The 15,495-nt window shown below is 41.9% G+C and overlaps 1 protein-coding gene across 1 annotated transcript; it reads left to right on the plus strand.

The window, feature by feature from the left end:
* The first annotated feature begins 6,855 nt into the window (after nucleotides 1-6,855).
* Nucleotides 6,856-15,104, plus strand: LOC134458126 (uncharacterized). Its single transcript, XM_063210262.1, has 7 exons — nucleotides 6,856-6,985; nucleotides 9,620-9,683; nucleotides 11,053-11,324; nucleotides 11,956-12,024; nucleotides 12,645-12,749; nucleotides 13,362-13,426; nucleotides 14,268-15,104. The coding sequence occupies exons 1-7, from the start codon at nucleotides 6,913-6,915 to the stop codon at nucleotides 15,102-15,104; spliced, it is 1,485 nt and encodes a 494-aa protein (XP_063066332.1). The 5' UTR covers nucleotides 6,856-6,912.
* Nucleotides 15,105-15,495: the final 391 nt, after the last annotated feature.

Here is a 15,495-nt window from a genome sequence, read left to right on the forward strand (position 1 = left end):
TGAGTTGCTCTTTCACCATCATCAGGGCTGGATTGGGACAAAAAAAAACACTTGGGCATTATTGGCTTATAATGGCCCCACACACATACGTACCGCTAGTCATTTTGTTACTAGATCCATCTCTACTCAATCCAATGTCTATACTGAAGATGAACGATGGGTCACCCCCTCTAAATTGTGGGCCAGTCCGGAAAAAAAAACACACGCAAAACATTTGAAAAAAAACAACAGTATCCTGCCCTAGGGGCTGTCGGCCCTCTGTGAAAATGCCCTGTTTGCCAGGTTAGCAGTCTAGCCCTGACTAGGTTTCCCCCAGCACTTCATAGTTAAGGCGGCAGGGGGTGACATAGGGGTCAGTTGTCCCGGGCCCAGGGAGAAAGGGGGGCCAAAATTGGGTCCGTATTACATTTTATGTATTGAGCAGGGGGCCCTTTCAGAAGACTTTGTCCCGTGGCAAGCCAAAGCTGTCAGCGGCCCTGGTTGCAATCACATCTGTAACAGTATACAACTCTGAAGAAAGCTTTTGGTTTCTTTTTTTGGGAGTCACAGGCAACGCAAGGCATCTACCACAAACAACATTGGGACACCGAGCAGATTTGACAAGGTTAGTGCTGTTGTATTTACACTTAAGCTTAATAGTAAACATAATAGGCCTGAGGCATGTTTGGAGGGTGTTTCTTGACTGTATTCATCAAATGTTCAAAACTTGGCACACTAAACTATAACACACACACACACACACACACACACAGCAAATTGTAATTCTATAAGGTACAGATCAAGGTCAGACATCTGCAGCAAGTGGAGAAGGTTGAGGGAGTGATGATGATGATGATGATGATGATGATGATGATGATGATGATGATGATGATGATTATGACAGCAATAATGACTAACTTGGAGTTGGCAGAGAAGGGTGTGGTGGTGATGATGATGATGATGATGATGATGATGATGATGATGATGGCTAACTAACCCATCTGTTATACTCTAAAGCAGTGGTTCCCAACCTTTTTCTTAAGGGACCCATGTTTTTACTATTGTAAGCTTTGGTGACCCAACCACGCGAGCGCCCGCACGAGACGGAGTCACAAGATGCCCTCTGTTTCCTGCGAAGACTAATTTTAGTTATTTTATTCCTCTTTCCTCTTAATTCGTCTTTGGTCAAATATAGAATAAATGTTTAATGTAGCACTTACAATTTGCTGCTTCTATGCATTTATTAGTTAAATGCTTTGTCATTTATTCAACATGGGCTATATATATTTCAAATGAAAACCCTTAAAATCAAGAGGGCTCCGCGACCCCCTGTGGATCTTTGGCGACCCATAAGTTGGGTCCCGACCCATAGGTTGGGAACCACTGCTCTAAAGGGCTCTGCATACTTAACGTGCGCACTTTGGCGCATTTGGTGTGAGAACCATTCAAATGTGGCAGACCATTCATAGTCAAAAGCACCATTTACAGGCTTTTGCTTGCATTTTCGAAAGTGTGCCCTCTGCTGTTCATGAGAGAAACGGCAGCATCTGTCGCAACTCGCAGCGTGAGTTCTACAGATGTATAAAAATAGAAAGCCAAACACGGCTGCTGTAGGGCTACTGAACGTCTGACTTGTGACTTACCACAATGAAACATAGATTTTTGTTGTAGCCTACATTGCCAGATCATTCCAAGACCATGTGAGAGCATTGTTCTGGCTGCAGAATTTATAAATACATACAAACATAACGTGCTTCTGAACAAAATAAACAATTGTTTCACTGAACAACATTTAAGGGAGAAGATAAAATAACTCTCTAGGACATTTTATTATCCTCAAAATGATGCAGGGTCCATTCTGTAGTAGCCTACAGTAGCTGTAGCCTCTCTTCGCAACTCCTGCTTTGTCTGCCTACCTGCATGGTCGCTGGTGGCGCACGCCAAGTTACAAAAAATGTCTCGTCTCAAGGGAGGTATGAATGAGGTTAGCGCCAGTTACGCTAAGTTATGAATCCGCCTTAAGACGCAGGTTAAGGCAAGAGCAAAGAGGCTGGTAATTCTAGAGATATTTGGAGGTGGTCGAGGAGGAAGTGATGATGATGATGATGATGATGATGATGATGGCAATGTCTAACTAACATATCTGTAATGCTCTAGGACACAGGTCAGGGCCTGAGCAGAGTTGCTGGTAAATCCAGAGGGACTCCACGGAGTGGAGAAGAGGGCATCAGAGGAGGGAGTGGTGATGATTATGATGACGTTGAGTATGCCAGCATCCGGTTTCAGAAGGACAAGAAAAGGTATGTTGGTGACATATTCTGCACAGTGCAAAGTGGGTCGTCACCCACTGGTGGTCGGTGGCAATATTGCTTGTGGTCCGAGGGAGGCAACTACAGTGCTGCAAATAATATACATTCACAAAGACAGTCCCTGGGCCAGAACAAGTTGAAAATCCCTGGTATAGCATTTTTCCAAGAAAGTATGTTGTAATGTGTTTATTTTGCCAAGAATTGGACCTATTTTCTTGGCTAGTCAACCAATGAAATGCTTTATTTACAGTATAATGATGCACATAAACAATTCATAATTAATAATGCCATTATTTTACATGTAAAACCTTTGCATATTGTACATATACAGTAATATTTTCCATACTTTGTTACACGGTACCTATTGATATTGAGAGGTGACAAGGAAAGATTGAACTTTAGTCTCACTGTATATTCCCTTATATGGTACATTTTCCCTATTAATATTTCAATATATATACAGTGGTGCTCATGTGTTTACATACCCCAGCAGAATATACGCTTTCTCTACGATTTCTCACAAAATATGAAGTATTACACAAAACCCTTTTTTCACTCATTGCTAGTGACTGGCTTAAGACATTTATTAGCAATATTCTGTGTTTATTCTTTCAAAAGCATAACCACACGCCAAACTACCCAAATGACCCTGTTCAAAAGTTTACATACCCTAGTTTCTGATGCTGAATATGGCCCTGTTTAACATCAAGGACCGCTCTAAATTGTTTGTGGTAGTTGTGGATAAGGCTCTTAAGGAAGAATGTGCTGTTTTGTCATCTGAGAACATTAAGAGCCTTATCCACAACTACCACAAACAATTTAGAGCAGTCCTTGACGTTAAACAGGGCCATATTCAGCATCAGAAACTAGGGTATGTAAACTTTTGAACAGGGTCATTTGGGTAGTTTGGGTTGTGATCATGCTTTTGAAAGAGTAAACACAGAATATTGCTAATAAATATCTTAAGCCAGTCACTAGCAATGAGTGAAAAAAAGGTTTTGTGTAATCCTTCATATTTTGTGAGAAATTGCCAAGAAAGTGTATATTCTGCTGGGGTATGTAAACATATGAGCACCACTGTATATATATATATATATATATATGTGTATTTTGATTGTTTATTTTATTTTATTTTATAATTTTAATAATTTCTCTGGTCCATGATATTTCAGCATATTTTTTTATTATGTTAAATTTAAAAATTTAAAATTTTCTCCGCTCCATCTTCCCAATGTCTGTTGAAGCGGATCAGCTGGAAACAAGGTTTGTGGGACTTCTTACATACTAATTAAATCTCCACATCCTCTCCTTTTACCTTGTTTAAAAAAGAGAAAAACTTCATTATACATATAATTATCATAGTTTGCTTGGAATGCTTGATACAGTGTATATATTTTGTCCATATTCCACACCTCTCTTTTCCATTTTCTTTCCCTTTTTCTCTTTTGCATGATCTTTCTCTTTCTCTATCTGTCTGTGTCTTGCTGTCTCTTGCTCTCTCTTTTCCCTCTGCCTCTGTCTGTCTGTCTGTCTGTCTGTCTGTCTGTCTCTCTCTCTCTCACACTCTTTCTCTCTTCCTCTCTCTCTCTCTCTCTCTCTCTCTCTCTCTCTCACTCACTCACTCACTCACTCACTCACTCACTCACTCACTCACTCACTCACTCACTCACTCACTCACTCACTCTCTCCACCAGATGAAGAGGGGTGGAGATGGAGAGGGGGATGATGATGTTGAGTACTCCACCGTCCGTCCTCAGACTGCAGGACCCCAGGGGGACGACGTGCAGTATGCTAGCGTCCACTTCAAGAAGGCCAATGTTGCAAAGAGGTAGGTTCCCTACAGTATACTGCATATGCATTTTGTACAGACAGTATAGTGTTGAGCAGATAGAAGTATCGGTTACCAAAGCACAGAGCAATGAAATATAATATACCGGTATATGATACCCAAATATAATAGATATTCTACAAACCTCTACCTTGTTACATAGGATACCTCTTTGAACTTAATGACATAATGTCTACTCACATGTACAGTATCTGCTCTATTATACAAACAAGGAATGGGCCTACTCTTTTTTACTGTACCTGTGACATTATATAGGTAGAACTTACAATTCACATACTTGCATTGAAAGTGTTACCTAAATAGGACAATAAATACCCTTCTATCTACCCTACCTTGACTCTTGAGAGCCTTCGCTAGCCTAACCTCTTTGTGTTCAATAAGCATCAATATTGCATATTTTCTCCTGCAGTTCACCAGCTCAGCCAGAGGAGGAGCTCTCTGTCATCTACAGCAGTGTTCAGAGATGAACATAGGGTGTGGATCAATTAACCGCAGACCCAGGCAAGGAGGTACAAATAGGTCAGTTGGCCCGGGCCTTGGAGGTAGGGGGCCCAGAATTTGGTCCCCATTACATTGAATGCGTTGAGAGGGGGGCCCTTTAAGATGATTTTGTCCTGGGCCCGGGTAAAGCTGTCAACGGCCCAGATTAACCGTAAATAGGCCTATATGTTAAAAGAATATGCCTTTTTTTCTATGCAATGGATTATTAATGGGTTATTGATGGTTATTTGTTTTTGCTTGTTTTTTTTGTTTTGTTTTTTACAATATGCGTTTTCTTTGCCTTTAACGTCATAAATCCTACTGATACTTTGGTTGGAATGCACTTGACTGAATTTATAATGTATTGCATAGATTGCGAAAGTCTCTCATGTTGTCGCTTGTTGTGCAGGCAAGCCTGCAATCATGATTTTGTGGATATGTAAGGTGTTGTGTTTTAGTTCATATCTGTTTGCACAGAGTTAAGCAATTGCAAAGATAGTTATATTTTCTCATGGTGAGCGCGTTGCGCCTGACAGAATTTATGATGAAGATTTACTGCATATATTGCTCATGCTGCCGTTTGTTGTGCAGGCAATCCTGCAATACATGATTGTGTGGATATTTAGAGTGTTTTTTAGATGCGCATATCTATTTAGCAACTGCAAGGATACATTTTGTAATGATGAGAATTTTATAGTTAGGAAAGGTATGGCTGCTTTTGAATGCAACAAATGTATTACCATGACAACAACAATAAACTTGAATTTCCATTGAACTATAGCATTATTATCTTGTCACATGCTGTCTAAAAACGTAGTTTCAGCTTGTTCAGGTTCTCAAAGAAGGGTCCACAGCCTGGTTCACACCAGATGGTGTATGTGTAGCTTCGGCACCCCCTGGCAGAGCAGAGCTTCACACACTACCGTCTGGTACACTGCCATAGAGCACGCTCCATCTCCAACCAGAAAATAGGCTGAGAATTTATTGCTTCTGCACGGCCTCCTCACCAACAAATTCCTTCAAAATTCCTATTAATCTTTAAAGAGTCAATATAGTCTCTAATCTGTCTTGTGACTCCTCAATGTGAGTTACCGTTTATATTTAAGAAATAAATGCTCCGTCTATTTTCTGGTTGGAGACGGAGCGTGCTCTATGGCTGTGTACCAGACGGTAGTGTGTGAAGCTCTGCTCCGCCAGGGGGCGCCAAAGCTACACATACACCGTCTGGTGTGAACCAGGCTAAGGGTCCACAGCCAGAGTTGTCAGATGTACGATAATCATCGTATTTGTATCATAGTTTTGTCCGCTGGATGATCAGAAACACATGATGGACGATTATTTCAGTTTGAGTTCTCATGCAGTGGCCTTTAACAACCATTTTGGTTGTGTATGACAATTTCCTCCCAAAACATTTTCAACATCAGACACAAAACCCTGCCTATAGCTTGTCACTTCATTGTTTCTCCCTATGAGGCTGCAATAGCTTGGTGGGCTGCAGGCAGAATACTATTTAATGGCACAATTTTTGAGACCAAACAATAAAATCACCTGGCCTTGGTCCCATTAAGGGTTGCCAGATTGAGGTTATGAACCTCAGATTTAACCCCTTAGCACAGGGAGCTCTGTTATAACCTTACTGTCGCCAAAATGGTAATGACCAAGTCTTAATCTGTTCCTTCCCTATAATGGAAAAACAGTGTTGTTATGATGTAGTCCAGTGTTTTCTGCAGAGAGTGAATAGAGCCCATCTGCAGTAAGAGGGCGATACGGAGTTTGCAGTTCAGATAATGTAGTAACACAAAGCAAACTCTAGATGTCACCTTAGCTGTCCCCGCCACTTCCCACTGACTCTGCCTCTATCGGTCTGTCTCTCTCTCGGTCTCTGTCTCTCTCTTTCTCTCCCTTTCACTTCGCCCCACCTCCATCCCCTTTCTGTATCTGTAATGTAGGATTTATTATGCCACTGAAAGGTGGGCAAAGAGAGAGAGAGACAGAGAGAGAGGAGGAGGAGGAGCAGTGTCTTTGAGGGAGAGACAGACAGAGAGAGAGAGAGAGAGGGAGCGAGAGAGAGGAGGAGCAGCTGTTGGTGTCACATGGACGGGGAGGGAGAGCGAGTGACATAGTGACAGATAGGGGAGGGAGAGGGCAAGTGATGCAATAAGAGAGAGGGAGAGAGGGAAGACCATTTGTCTTCTGAAGTGTTGTGTATAGGTGCGAAGAAAGTGACAACAACTTTGTCAGCAGCGACCATAACAGCCCAACGTATCACCCAATCGAATAATCCAACCTACACAAATGCATACAACACAGAGGCGAGTATATGCCACAATGAAGACAACAATACTGAGCACCTTCATTCTGCTGACTGGTGAGTACAATTTATTTTCATGCTTCCTTATGGATTACATTTATTTCTTTTTTTAACTGAAGAGCACCTATACATTACACCTATACACCTACTCATTACATTTGACTCCAGTATGTAGCAGCATGCAGTATGTGTACACTATAATATAGGGTCACAGTTAGGGGTACAATTACCGTACATAAAGTGTAACTTTGTATAGTTAAATGTTCCAGGTTCAATCCCCACCCTTACCAATCCCTTCCTCCATACATGACTGTGGTGCCCTTGAGCAAGGCATCTGTCCCTACACTGCTCCAGGGACTGTAACCAATACCCTAACTGCAAGTCGCTTTAGATAAAAGCATCAGCTTAGTGTAAGGTAATGTAATGATTGAATGTCATCAATATGCCTACACTAAAAGAAAAATGGTAGTTTCCTTAAATGCTTTTTGCTTTAATTGATTTGCCTCTTTGACTATAACGTCCTGCACTTCAGTTCAGCTACACGGCTGTTGTTTTTGCCTGCTAAAAATATGCCATAGAAGTGTGTGTGTGTGTGTGTGTGTGTGTGTGTGTGTGTGTGTGTGTGTGTGTGTGTGTGTGTGTGTGTGTGTGTGTGTGTGTGTGTGTGTGTGTGTGTGTGTGTGGTTCAAGGGAAGTGTCTAGGTCCTTTAAGTGTTCTATTTGGGATCCTCTTTCACTTCTCCCAAACACAAGCTGCATCAGAGATGGACACATTGTGCAACTTTCCATCATTCTGCATGAATTAGCACGTTTTGAAGGAATTTCACAGTTATCAGAAATTCAAGATCACACACACACACACACACACACACACACACATCAGTACCAGCAGCACCCCCACACACTCAATACAACTTAATGAGGATCCAGTTCGAAGCCCCCCCCCCCCCCCCCCGCCTTCATCGATGGTTGAAGTGCCCTTGAGCAAAGCACCTAACTCCACATTGCTCTAGAGACTGTAACCAATGCCCTTAAAAGCAATAACTGTAATCCATTTTGGATACAAAAAAGCATCAGCTAAAGTGTAATGTACTCGATGGTGTAAGACAGAGTGGGGCTTGAACCTGCAACCTTTTGGTTGCCGAACAGGCTCCTCAAAGCGTCAGCTAAGTGTAATGTAATTATTCTTGATCTTGATCCTGCAACCTTCTAGGCCTACAGCTCGACACAGCGCAACTCGGCCACCACTTTTTGCTTTTCGAATAGGCATTACCCAGGTCAATCTCAAAGCAAAAAGTGGCAGCCGAGTCACATTGCGTCAAGCTGTAGGCCTACCGGAAAACCGGCAGTGGAAAAGAGGCATATGACAACGGCAGGTCCACGTAGGTCCAAGTCCGCCTCTCTAATTTAGTTATGCAAAGAATGGTCTGCAATACCAAGGAAGCAAGCATCTATTCTGGGCGGTGACTTTGAACGTGGAAAGTGGACTTTCAAGGGGAATTAGTCGCAAAGTGTCAACCCTATAGAAAATGAGAGTTCTTCTCAACAGAGGGGAAAAGTTCAACGTGTAGCTTGTGGAGAGGAAATGACCTGGGTGTCTGTGATGAAGCTTCTGATAGAGTGAGGGAAACACAACGGGTCTCCTACCTCTGCCACCTAACATGTAGCCAACATTACATATGAAATGAAACAAGATAGAAAATAAAAGAGAAGAGAAGAGTATAATATAATACAATATAATGCAATACAATGCAATACAATATCTCTTGGTGAGTGTTTGTTTGGCTATTAAGATTAATATAGGCCTACCAGCCGTTTTGGCCGTTGGTGAAAAAAAATAATTTAGAACCCTGAATGTTGTGTCTTGAAATGTAATGAAATGTGGAAAAGGATGTGGCCTCTGTGTCTTAGATGACACTCCTGATAGGGCAGATGGAAACACAATGTGCCTCCCGCCTCCCGCCCGCCTCACCTACACAGTAATAGCACAAGTCTTGATATGACTCTTTTTTTAAATGTTTTCCCAAATTTGCTTGTCAGCTTCACATTTTTTAGATTAGAATAAACTAGTTTTAAATTGAATGTCGTTTTATTGTCACTGTATACACATGTACCATGAAAGATACACACCTGTACTGTACTGGAGTAGTGTAATGACATATGGGAAAGGAGAGGACTTGAGTATGTCCTGTGAAATCCTGATAGAATAGAATAGAATAGAATAGAATAGAATAGAATAGAATAGAATAGAATAGAATAGAATAGAATAGAATATGTATTCTGTCATTACTACAGTATGTGCAGTACTATCTGTGTTCTGTAGTGTAATGTAATAAAATGTGGAAAAGGAAATGTCTTTGCTGTCATGACGTCTGTCTACACATGATGATGCATACAGTATGTTTTTGGAATAGGCTATACGAATAAGAAATGTGTAATGTGTTTGAACTGCACTGCAAACATGCGTTAACCATTATGCAAAGACATGTCCGTACACACAAGTGGTTCTGACCTCTATGTGTGTGTGTGTGTGTGTGTGTGTGTGTGTGTGTGTGTGTGTGTGTGTGTGTGTGTGTGTGTGTGTGTGTGTGTGTGTGTGTGTGTGTGTGTGTGTGTGTGTGTGTGTGTGTGTGTGTGTGTGTGTGTGTGTGTGTGTGTGTGTGTGTGTGTGTGTGTGTGTGTGTGATGCAGGTGTACGTATGGCCTCCTCAGTCCATAGAGTCCATGGCACCGTGGGTGGGACAGCTGTTTTCAGGTATGTGGGACAAAGTAATACTCAACTGGCATTGCAGTCGTAAGCTATTGTATGGCAGGTGTGTTATATGGTCACATGAATAGCCAGAGCAATCAGTGATGGCCCCTTAGCCAATACTATGTGCACACAATGTGGTGTTTGGTGGCCCCTGCAGACGACCCAAAGCACTGCAGGCGGACAAACACAAGTCCAAGCAACTTGTTTTTTTGTTTTTTTTTTAATAACCAATGTAAAATGCATTTGGTTTGTTCAGCAGAACAATTTGAATGCATTAAAGTGACATCACTAGGTCCCTTATTAAGTATTGGAGGTTTTCCAACAACATATTTTTCTAATTATCAGACTTGAAATTAGAGTGATCTATAAAGTAATTGTTCCTCTAACATTAAACAGTAAATTCCAAAAGTGTTAATTTATCAGTTCAAAATGAGTACTGTACAGATTCTAAAATTAATTATTTCGGGCTAAAATGAGGATCAAAAGTACCTGGGAAGGCGTGACTGTTTGTTGTTTAGTAAGAATAGTTATCAGTTCTGTTTCAACACTCAGAGAATACAATTAAGCATTCTAGATCATACAGTATTTGGTCCCATCTAATAAGTGTTCAATTGCATTCCTTTACACAGGGTATTGGTGACAGACCCAGGAGCAGTGTGGCGTGCCAAAGGGCACATCAGCCATTTATGGAAGTGTAGGGAGAGGTCAGGGTGGGTTTGGAACCTGCAGACATTTTAACAAAAGATTAATGCCCTGCACCACCCAGACAGAGTACACTCTGCGGAGAGTCAAACTACACTCACAGGGAGTCACATGTCAGTGTAATATGATGCAGGTGGCCAGTGTGATTTCAACTGTACAGCTCTTAATACATAGCCTACACAATATCGAAAAGAAATAACTCTCAAAATGATACACTGACCAAAGAGTACAATTAACAATGTGTTATGACCTCTGAGGAGGAGTTAATTTAAGCTCTAGAAGAGTTAAGTTAACACTGGTATTTCTATGTCGTATGTAGCTCATGTGTGACAATTAACGGTGACACTTTACTTGACGCCGGTGCCATATGCATGTCATTACAATGTCATAATAGTGTCATGACACAGTCATAGATAAGTCATGAACATTATGTCCATGTCATAAACATTTTATGACTGTTGGTCTGAAGTGACATTCGGTTATGGCAAAGACAACCGAATGTCACTTAAGGCCAACAGTCATAAAATGTTTATGACATAGACATACTGTTTATGACACATGCATAACTGTGCCATGACACTAATTATGACACTGTAATGACATGCTTATGACATCGCCGTCAAGTGAAGTGTTGCCCAATTACCATTGCATACTGTATTTTCTTCTACAGATGTCCGTATTCCGCTGACTACAATGAGAACCAGAAGTACCTGTGTAGGGGAGCCTGTTCCCTCTACGACAAAGACGTCCCAGTGCAAACCACGGTAGCTGGCCAATCCCGGGCCCAGGATGGGAGGTTCTATCTCCACGACGACACCGCTTCTGGCATCTTCACTGTCACCATCACTGCACTGACTGCAAAGGATGCTGGGAAGTATTGGTGTGGAGTTAGAAAATGGTCGCTGGATTTGTACACTGAGCTGTGGCTTGATGTTGGCACAGGTGCGTTGTGAGGCGTGTGTGTGTGAGTGTGTGTCTGGGTGTGTGTGTGGTGGAGATGGTTGTGGGTTTGCTTGGCATTTGTGTGGCCTCTACATGGAACTGAAGCTTGAGGTTGACACAGGTGAGATGAGGAGAGAGAGAGACAGAGAGAGAGAGAGAGAGAGAGACAGAGAGAGAGAGAGATAGAAAGAGAGAGAGAGAGAGAGAGAGAAAGAGAGAGAGTGTGCGCATGTTGCAAGATATATGGGGAAAGTGAGTATGTGTATCATGTATATGATTGGGAGGCCGATACAATAGATTATACTGTATTCAATATCAGAGCATAACTAAAACTTTTAGTCTCAAAAATCCCAGCAGAATTTACTTGTTTACTTACTTTTTAGTAATACCATGCTTTTAATCCAATTTGTATATTGTATATAAGACCCGAACCTAAAATATAACTCAATTGTGTTGCAAATGTAATTTCTAATATTCCTTTATAAAATACTGAATGTCATATTTCATGTGAAGCTGCATAACATTAAAATTATATCAGGGGCCATAAAATGTTTCAACCATCGAGACACAGGTTCCTCTCCCCAGTTGTATGTAAACCCTCATGCAATTTTGATTCCATTTCCCCGTGTAGCATCTGCCATTACCCAGAGTCCTGACCTGGTCACCAGAGATGGGATATCACTTAAATCCACATCAGCAGGTACCACTGTATTACAATACATTACATTCGAGGTGTCGGAAAGGGGGATGAAGTGGTGCATTTGCTTCCCCACTTTTGGGCTCCCTTAAAGGGATATGCCACTATTTTGGGGCTTGAACTTCGGCTTTTTTCGCACACCTCAGCTGGCAGGTGCGTCGGAGATGGCACCATGCATTACATTACATTTGGCAAACGCTTTTATCCAAAGCGACTTACAATCAAGGACATAATCATAGCGTAGAACACTTTCACGCTGCATTATCAAAGTGCAACGGGGAAGTAGGATCATGCAAATGTTTGTAATGTCAGGACAAGCTCATTGAGAGGCTCTTGCCGCCATTGTCGTTTTCAACGGAAACACTCGCGTGAAACTGTGTAGTTTTGCACGAGATTGCACCGAACGCACACGTCTGTGTGCAGTATCTAACACAAGTACAATTGACATATACCCACAGCAACGTGTTCATGCACAAAAACGTGCCCATGCACGTGTATCCTGCAGCAAGTGTATCGAGGGCCTAAGACAAGTAGACAGGTCTACTGGTTAATCAGATAAGATACCTGTGTTGGAAGGAAACTTTTCTCTTTTTTACCTTTACTTTTGACCCCTCTGTTGCCAGCCGCTGTAGCGTGTGCAGTGGTCGGGGTGATGGCAGCTCTGCTGGTCTTGTTGGGGGTTCTGATTCACCTAAAAAGAAGACACAAGGGTTCAGAAGGGATGACAGGTATGTACATCAAAGACTACAGCTGTGTGTACACCAGAAATAACCAAAATGGTAAATGGACTGCTTTTTTACAGCAACTTTCCACTCCTTTGAGCACTCAGATATTGTTGAAACATTGTATGCCTCACATTCACCCATTCACCCACCAGTGGCAGACGTTGCCACGCAGGGTATCACCCTGACACCAGGAGTAACTTAGTAGCCTAAGTATCTTGCTCAAGGTCTGGCAGAGTCAGGCTTGAACCTGCAACCCTCTGGTTGCTGAACAGGATCCTGTTCCACCTGAGCCACCATCGCCCCATTCATGACCCGAGAAGCCTGCCGAGGTCACTGAAGATGTTTCACCATGAATTTGCTTTATTTGCTCTGGACGTGATATTGACTTGTTGGATTTATCTAAACGCATAATGACTCTGGCTTGTCAGTCTGGGACATTCAGAGATATGAACATTCCAATAGGTTTTTGCCAAACCGTGACATAGCTTATTACTATAATAGTAGCTCGGCTTTAATCACTGAAATTCGCTCTGGTCACTCAGGTCACTTCACTGTCAGTATATAAAATTACAGATATTTGTCACCATTTAGTTATACTCTTTCTTTATTCAACAGGTCTGCTGTTCCCTGACTTAAATGCATTCTCCAGCTTCAACACAGATGGGACACCATCTATTTTGGTATGCATGAGAATAAAATAGATTTTCTAATGTCGTTTTATGTAAGGTCATACAAATGTAGGTTGGATTTATCACTGGGATGTGTTTCATGGACTCTCATGTTATTTTCTGTATACGCTCACCTATGATGTAATCCCTGCTTTCTGACCGTATAACCCTTGTGTATCAATCAGACTTGTATGAAATTCCAAATTGAAATTCACAGTAATCAATTGAAATTCACTGTAATGCCATAATATGAACACTAGGTGGTGGCGTTCTATGTACTCTCAATGGGTGGTGTAGATTAAATTCAAAGAAATTCAAGGTAATGACAAAATGGGAACACTAGATGGTGCTGTAAATGTATCAGTATGTGTCTATTCCCGGCACTTGTTGGGCTGCTTCCATCACCACCTATTGTTCGTATTATGGCATTAATTTGAATTTCAATTCAGAATTTCGTACAAACCTGGTATCAATGTGCCAAGTTCATCTGACCTTTCTAAAATATGTTGCGGTATGTTTCAGGTTGAATTACAAATATGATTTACCGGTATAACGTATTTTATGTTAAGTTATACAGATGTTCTGGTAAGACTTGCACTGACTTTATAATATAGAAATCCTAACATAGAATGCAGAAAGTCTGCTGTTCCGAATAGTACTTTGTACTGTGCTTAGTTGTGCTCTGCTTAAATGCATTTTATTGTAATACACAGATGCAATTTTAAAGCATGTTGTTTTGTGTTCTGTCACACCTTATTTGTGGTGAATTGGTGCTATTTTTCTGTCACATTTTACCTATACATTTATATGTTCATTTTATATTGTGTTAAATTGTACTGTGTGCGTCTTTTAGGGCATGGACCATAGGAGCACAGAAGTGCACCCAAGACCCATCTCTGTCCCCAACCCCAGCCACACCCACTATCAGCATCTTCAGCCCACCAGACAAATCAGCATCTCCACCATCTGGTCAACCCCTCCCCCCTCCACCGAACTGACCAATAGCAATCAGTTTAGGAGTGTTCCGGTACGTCGGTACACGCACTTACCCAAGACTGATCTGAGCCAAAGGAACAGCGGTGTGTTTGTTCCGCGGAGCCACAGCATGCCCCTCCCCTTCACTGGATCGACAGATCAGAACCCTTATGTTGGCCCAGTGTATCAGAGTATTGGCCTGCCCTCGGGTGCAGCAACCAATGGGAACCCAGTGTATCAGAGTATTGGCCCTCCCTCAGCTGCAGCAATCAATGAGAACTCAAACTCTCCTGAGGGTGTGTACCAGAGTGTAAGTTTGACTTCAACTCACAGCCCGCCTGTAATAAATGCAGTGTATCAGAGCATCGAACCACCTGTTTTTGATCCAGTTTGCCAGTGCCCGCCCTCAAATAGACTGACCAATCATAACTCACACTTTGCTGATGATGTAATTTACCAGTGCCCGCCCTCAAATGAACTGACCAATCAGGACTCACATGTTGCTGATGATGTCGTTTACCAAAGTCCGCCCTCAAATGAACTGATCAATGGCAACAGCACCCAGCGCATGTTTGATTCTGTTTACCAAAGCATGGCACCGGTGGCAGTGGACAGCAACAGAAGCAGTCGACATAAAGGGTCGTCTTATGTCGAAGACGTGAATGCGGATGAGTACATGACTATGCAGAACTACAGAGTGTCATCTGAAATTTGAACTTTGAGTGCAAACCCTTGTCCTTTATGCTATGACAGGGGTGAGGCATCTTTTTCTTTCGAGGGGCCACTTCAAATTCCTCCAAGGGCTGTAAATGTCTTCCAAGGGCCATACTATGAACACAAACTAGAATTTCCCCCTACACTTTAGGCCTATATTTAAGGCAGCCACCTTTAAAACACCTTCTCTAGGTCCCCTGAAATATAACTTAATTGTAATGCAAATGGAATTTCTAAGATTCCTTTACAAAACATGTCATATTTCATGTGAAGCTGCATAATATTAAAATTATATCGGGGGCATTTTAAAAGTCCTCAGGGGCTGTAAACGGTTTCCTGGTGAACCACTGGCACACTGCCCTTTCACGCCTCTCCGCAGGCGTGGTTTAGTC

Source organism: Engraulis encrasicolus, chromosome 1, assembly GCF_034702125.1.
Source record: "Engraulis encrasicolus isolate BLACKSEA-1 chromosome 1, IST_EnEncr_1.0, whole genome shotgun sequence".
Lineage (NCBI taxonomy): Eukaryota > Metazoa > Chordata > Actinopteri > Clupeiformes > Engraulidae > Engraulis > Engraulis encrasicolus.

Coding starts and splice junctions, on each gene's coding strand:
- LOC134458126 (XM_063210262.1), top strand. CDS start 6,913: ATGCATACAACACAGAGGCGAGTATATGCCACAATGAAGACAACAATA. Junction 11,325..11,955: donor GTGGCTTGATGTTGGCACAG/GTGCGTTGTGAG, acceptor TTCCCCGTGTAG/CATCTGCCATTACCCAGAGT. Junction 12,025..12,644: donor ACTTAAATCCACATCAGCAG/GTACCACTGTAT, acceptor CTCTGTTGCCAG/CCGCTGTAGCGTGTGCAGTG.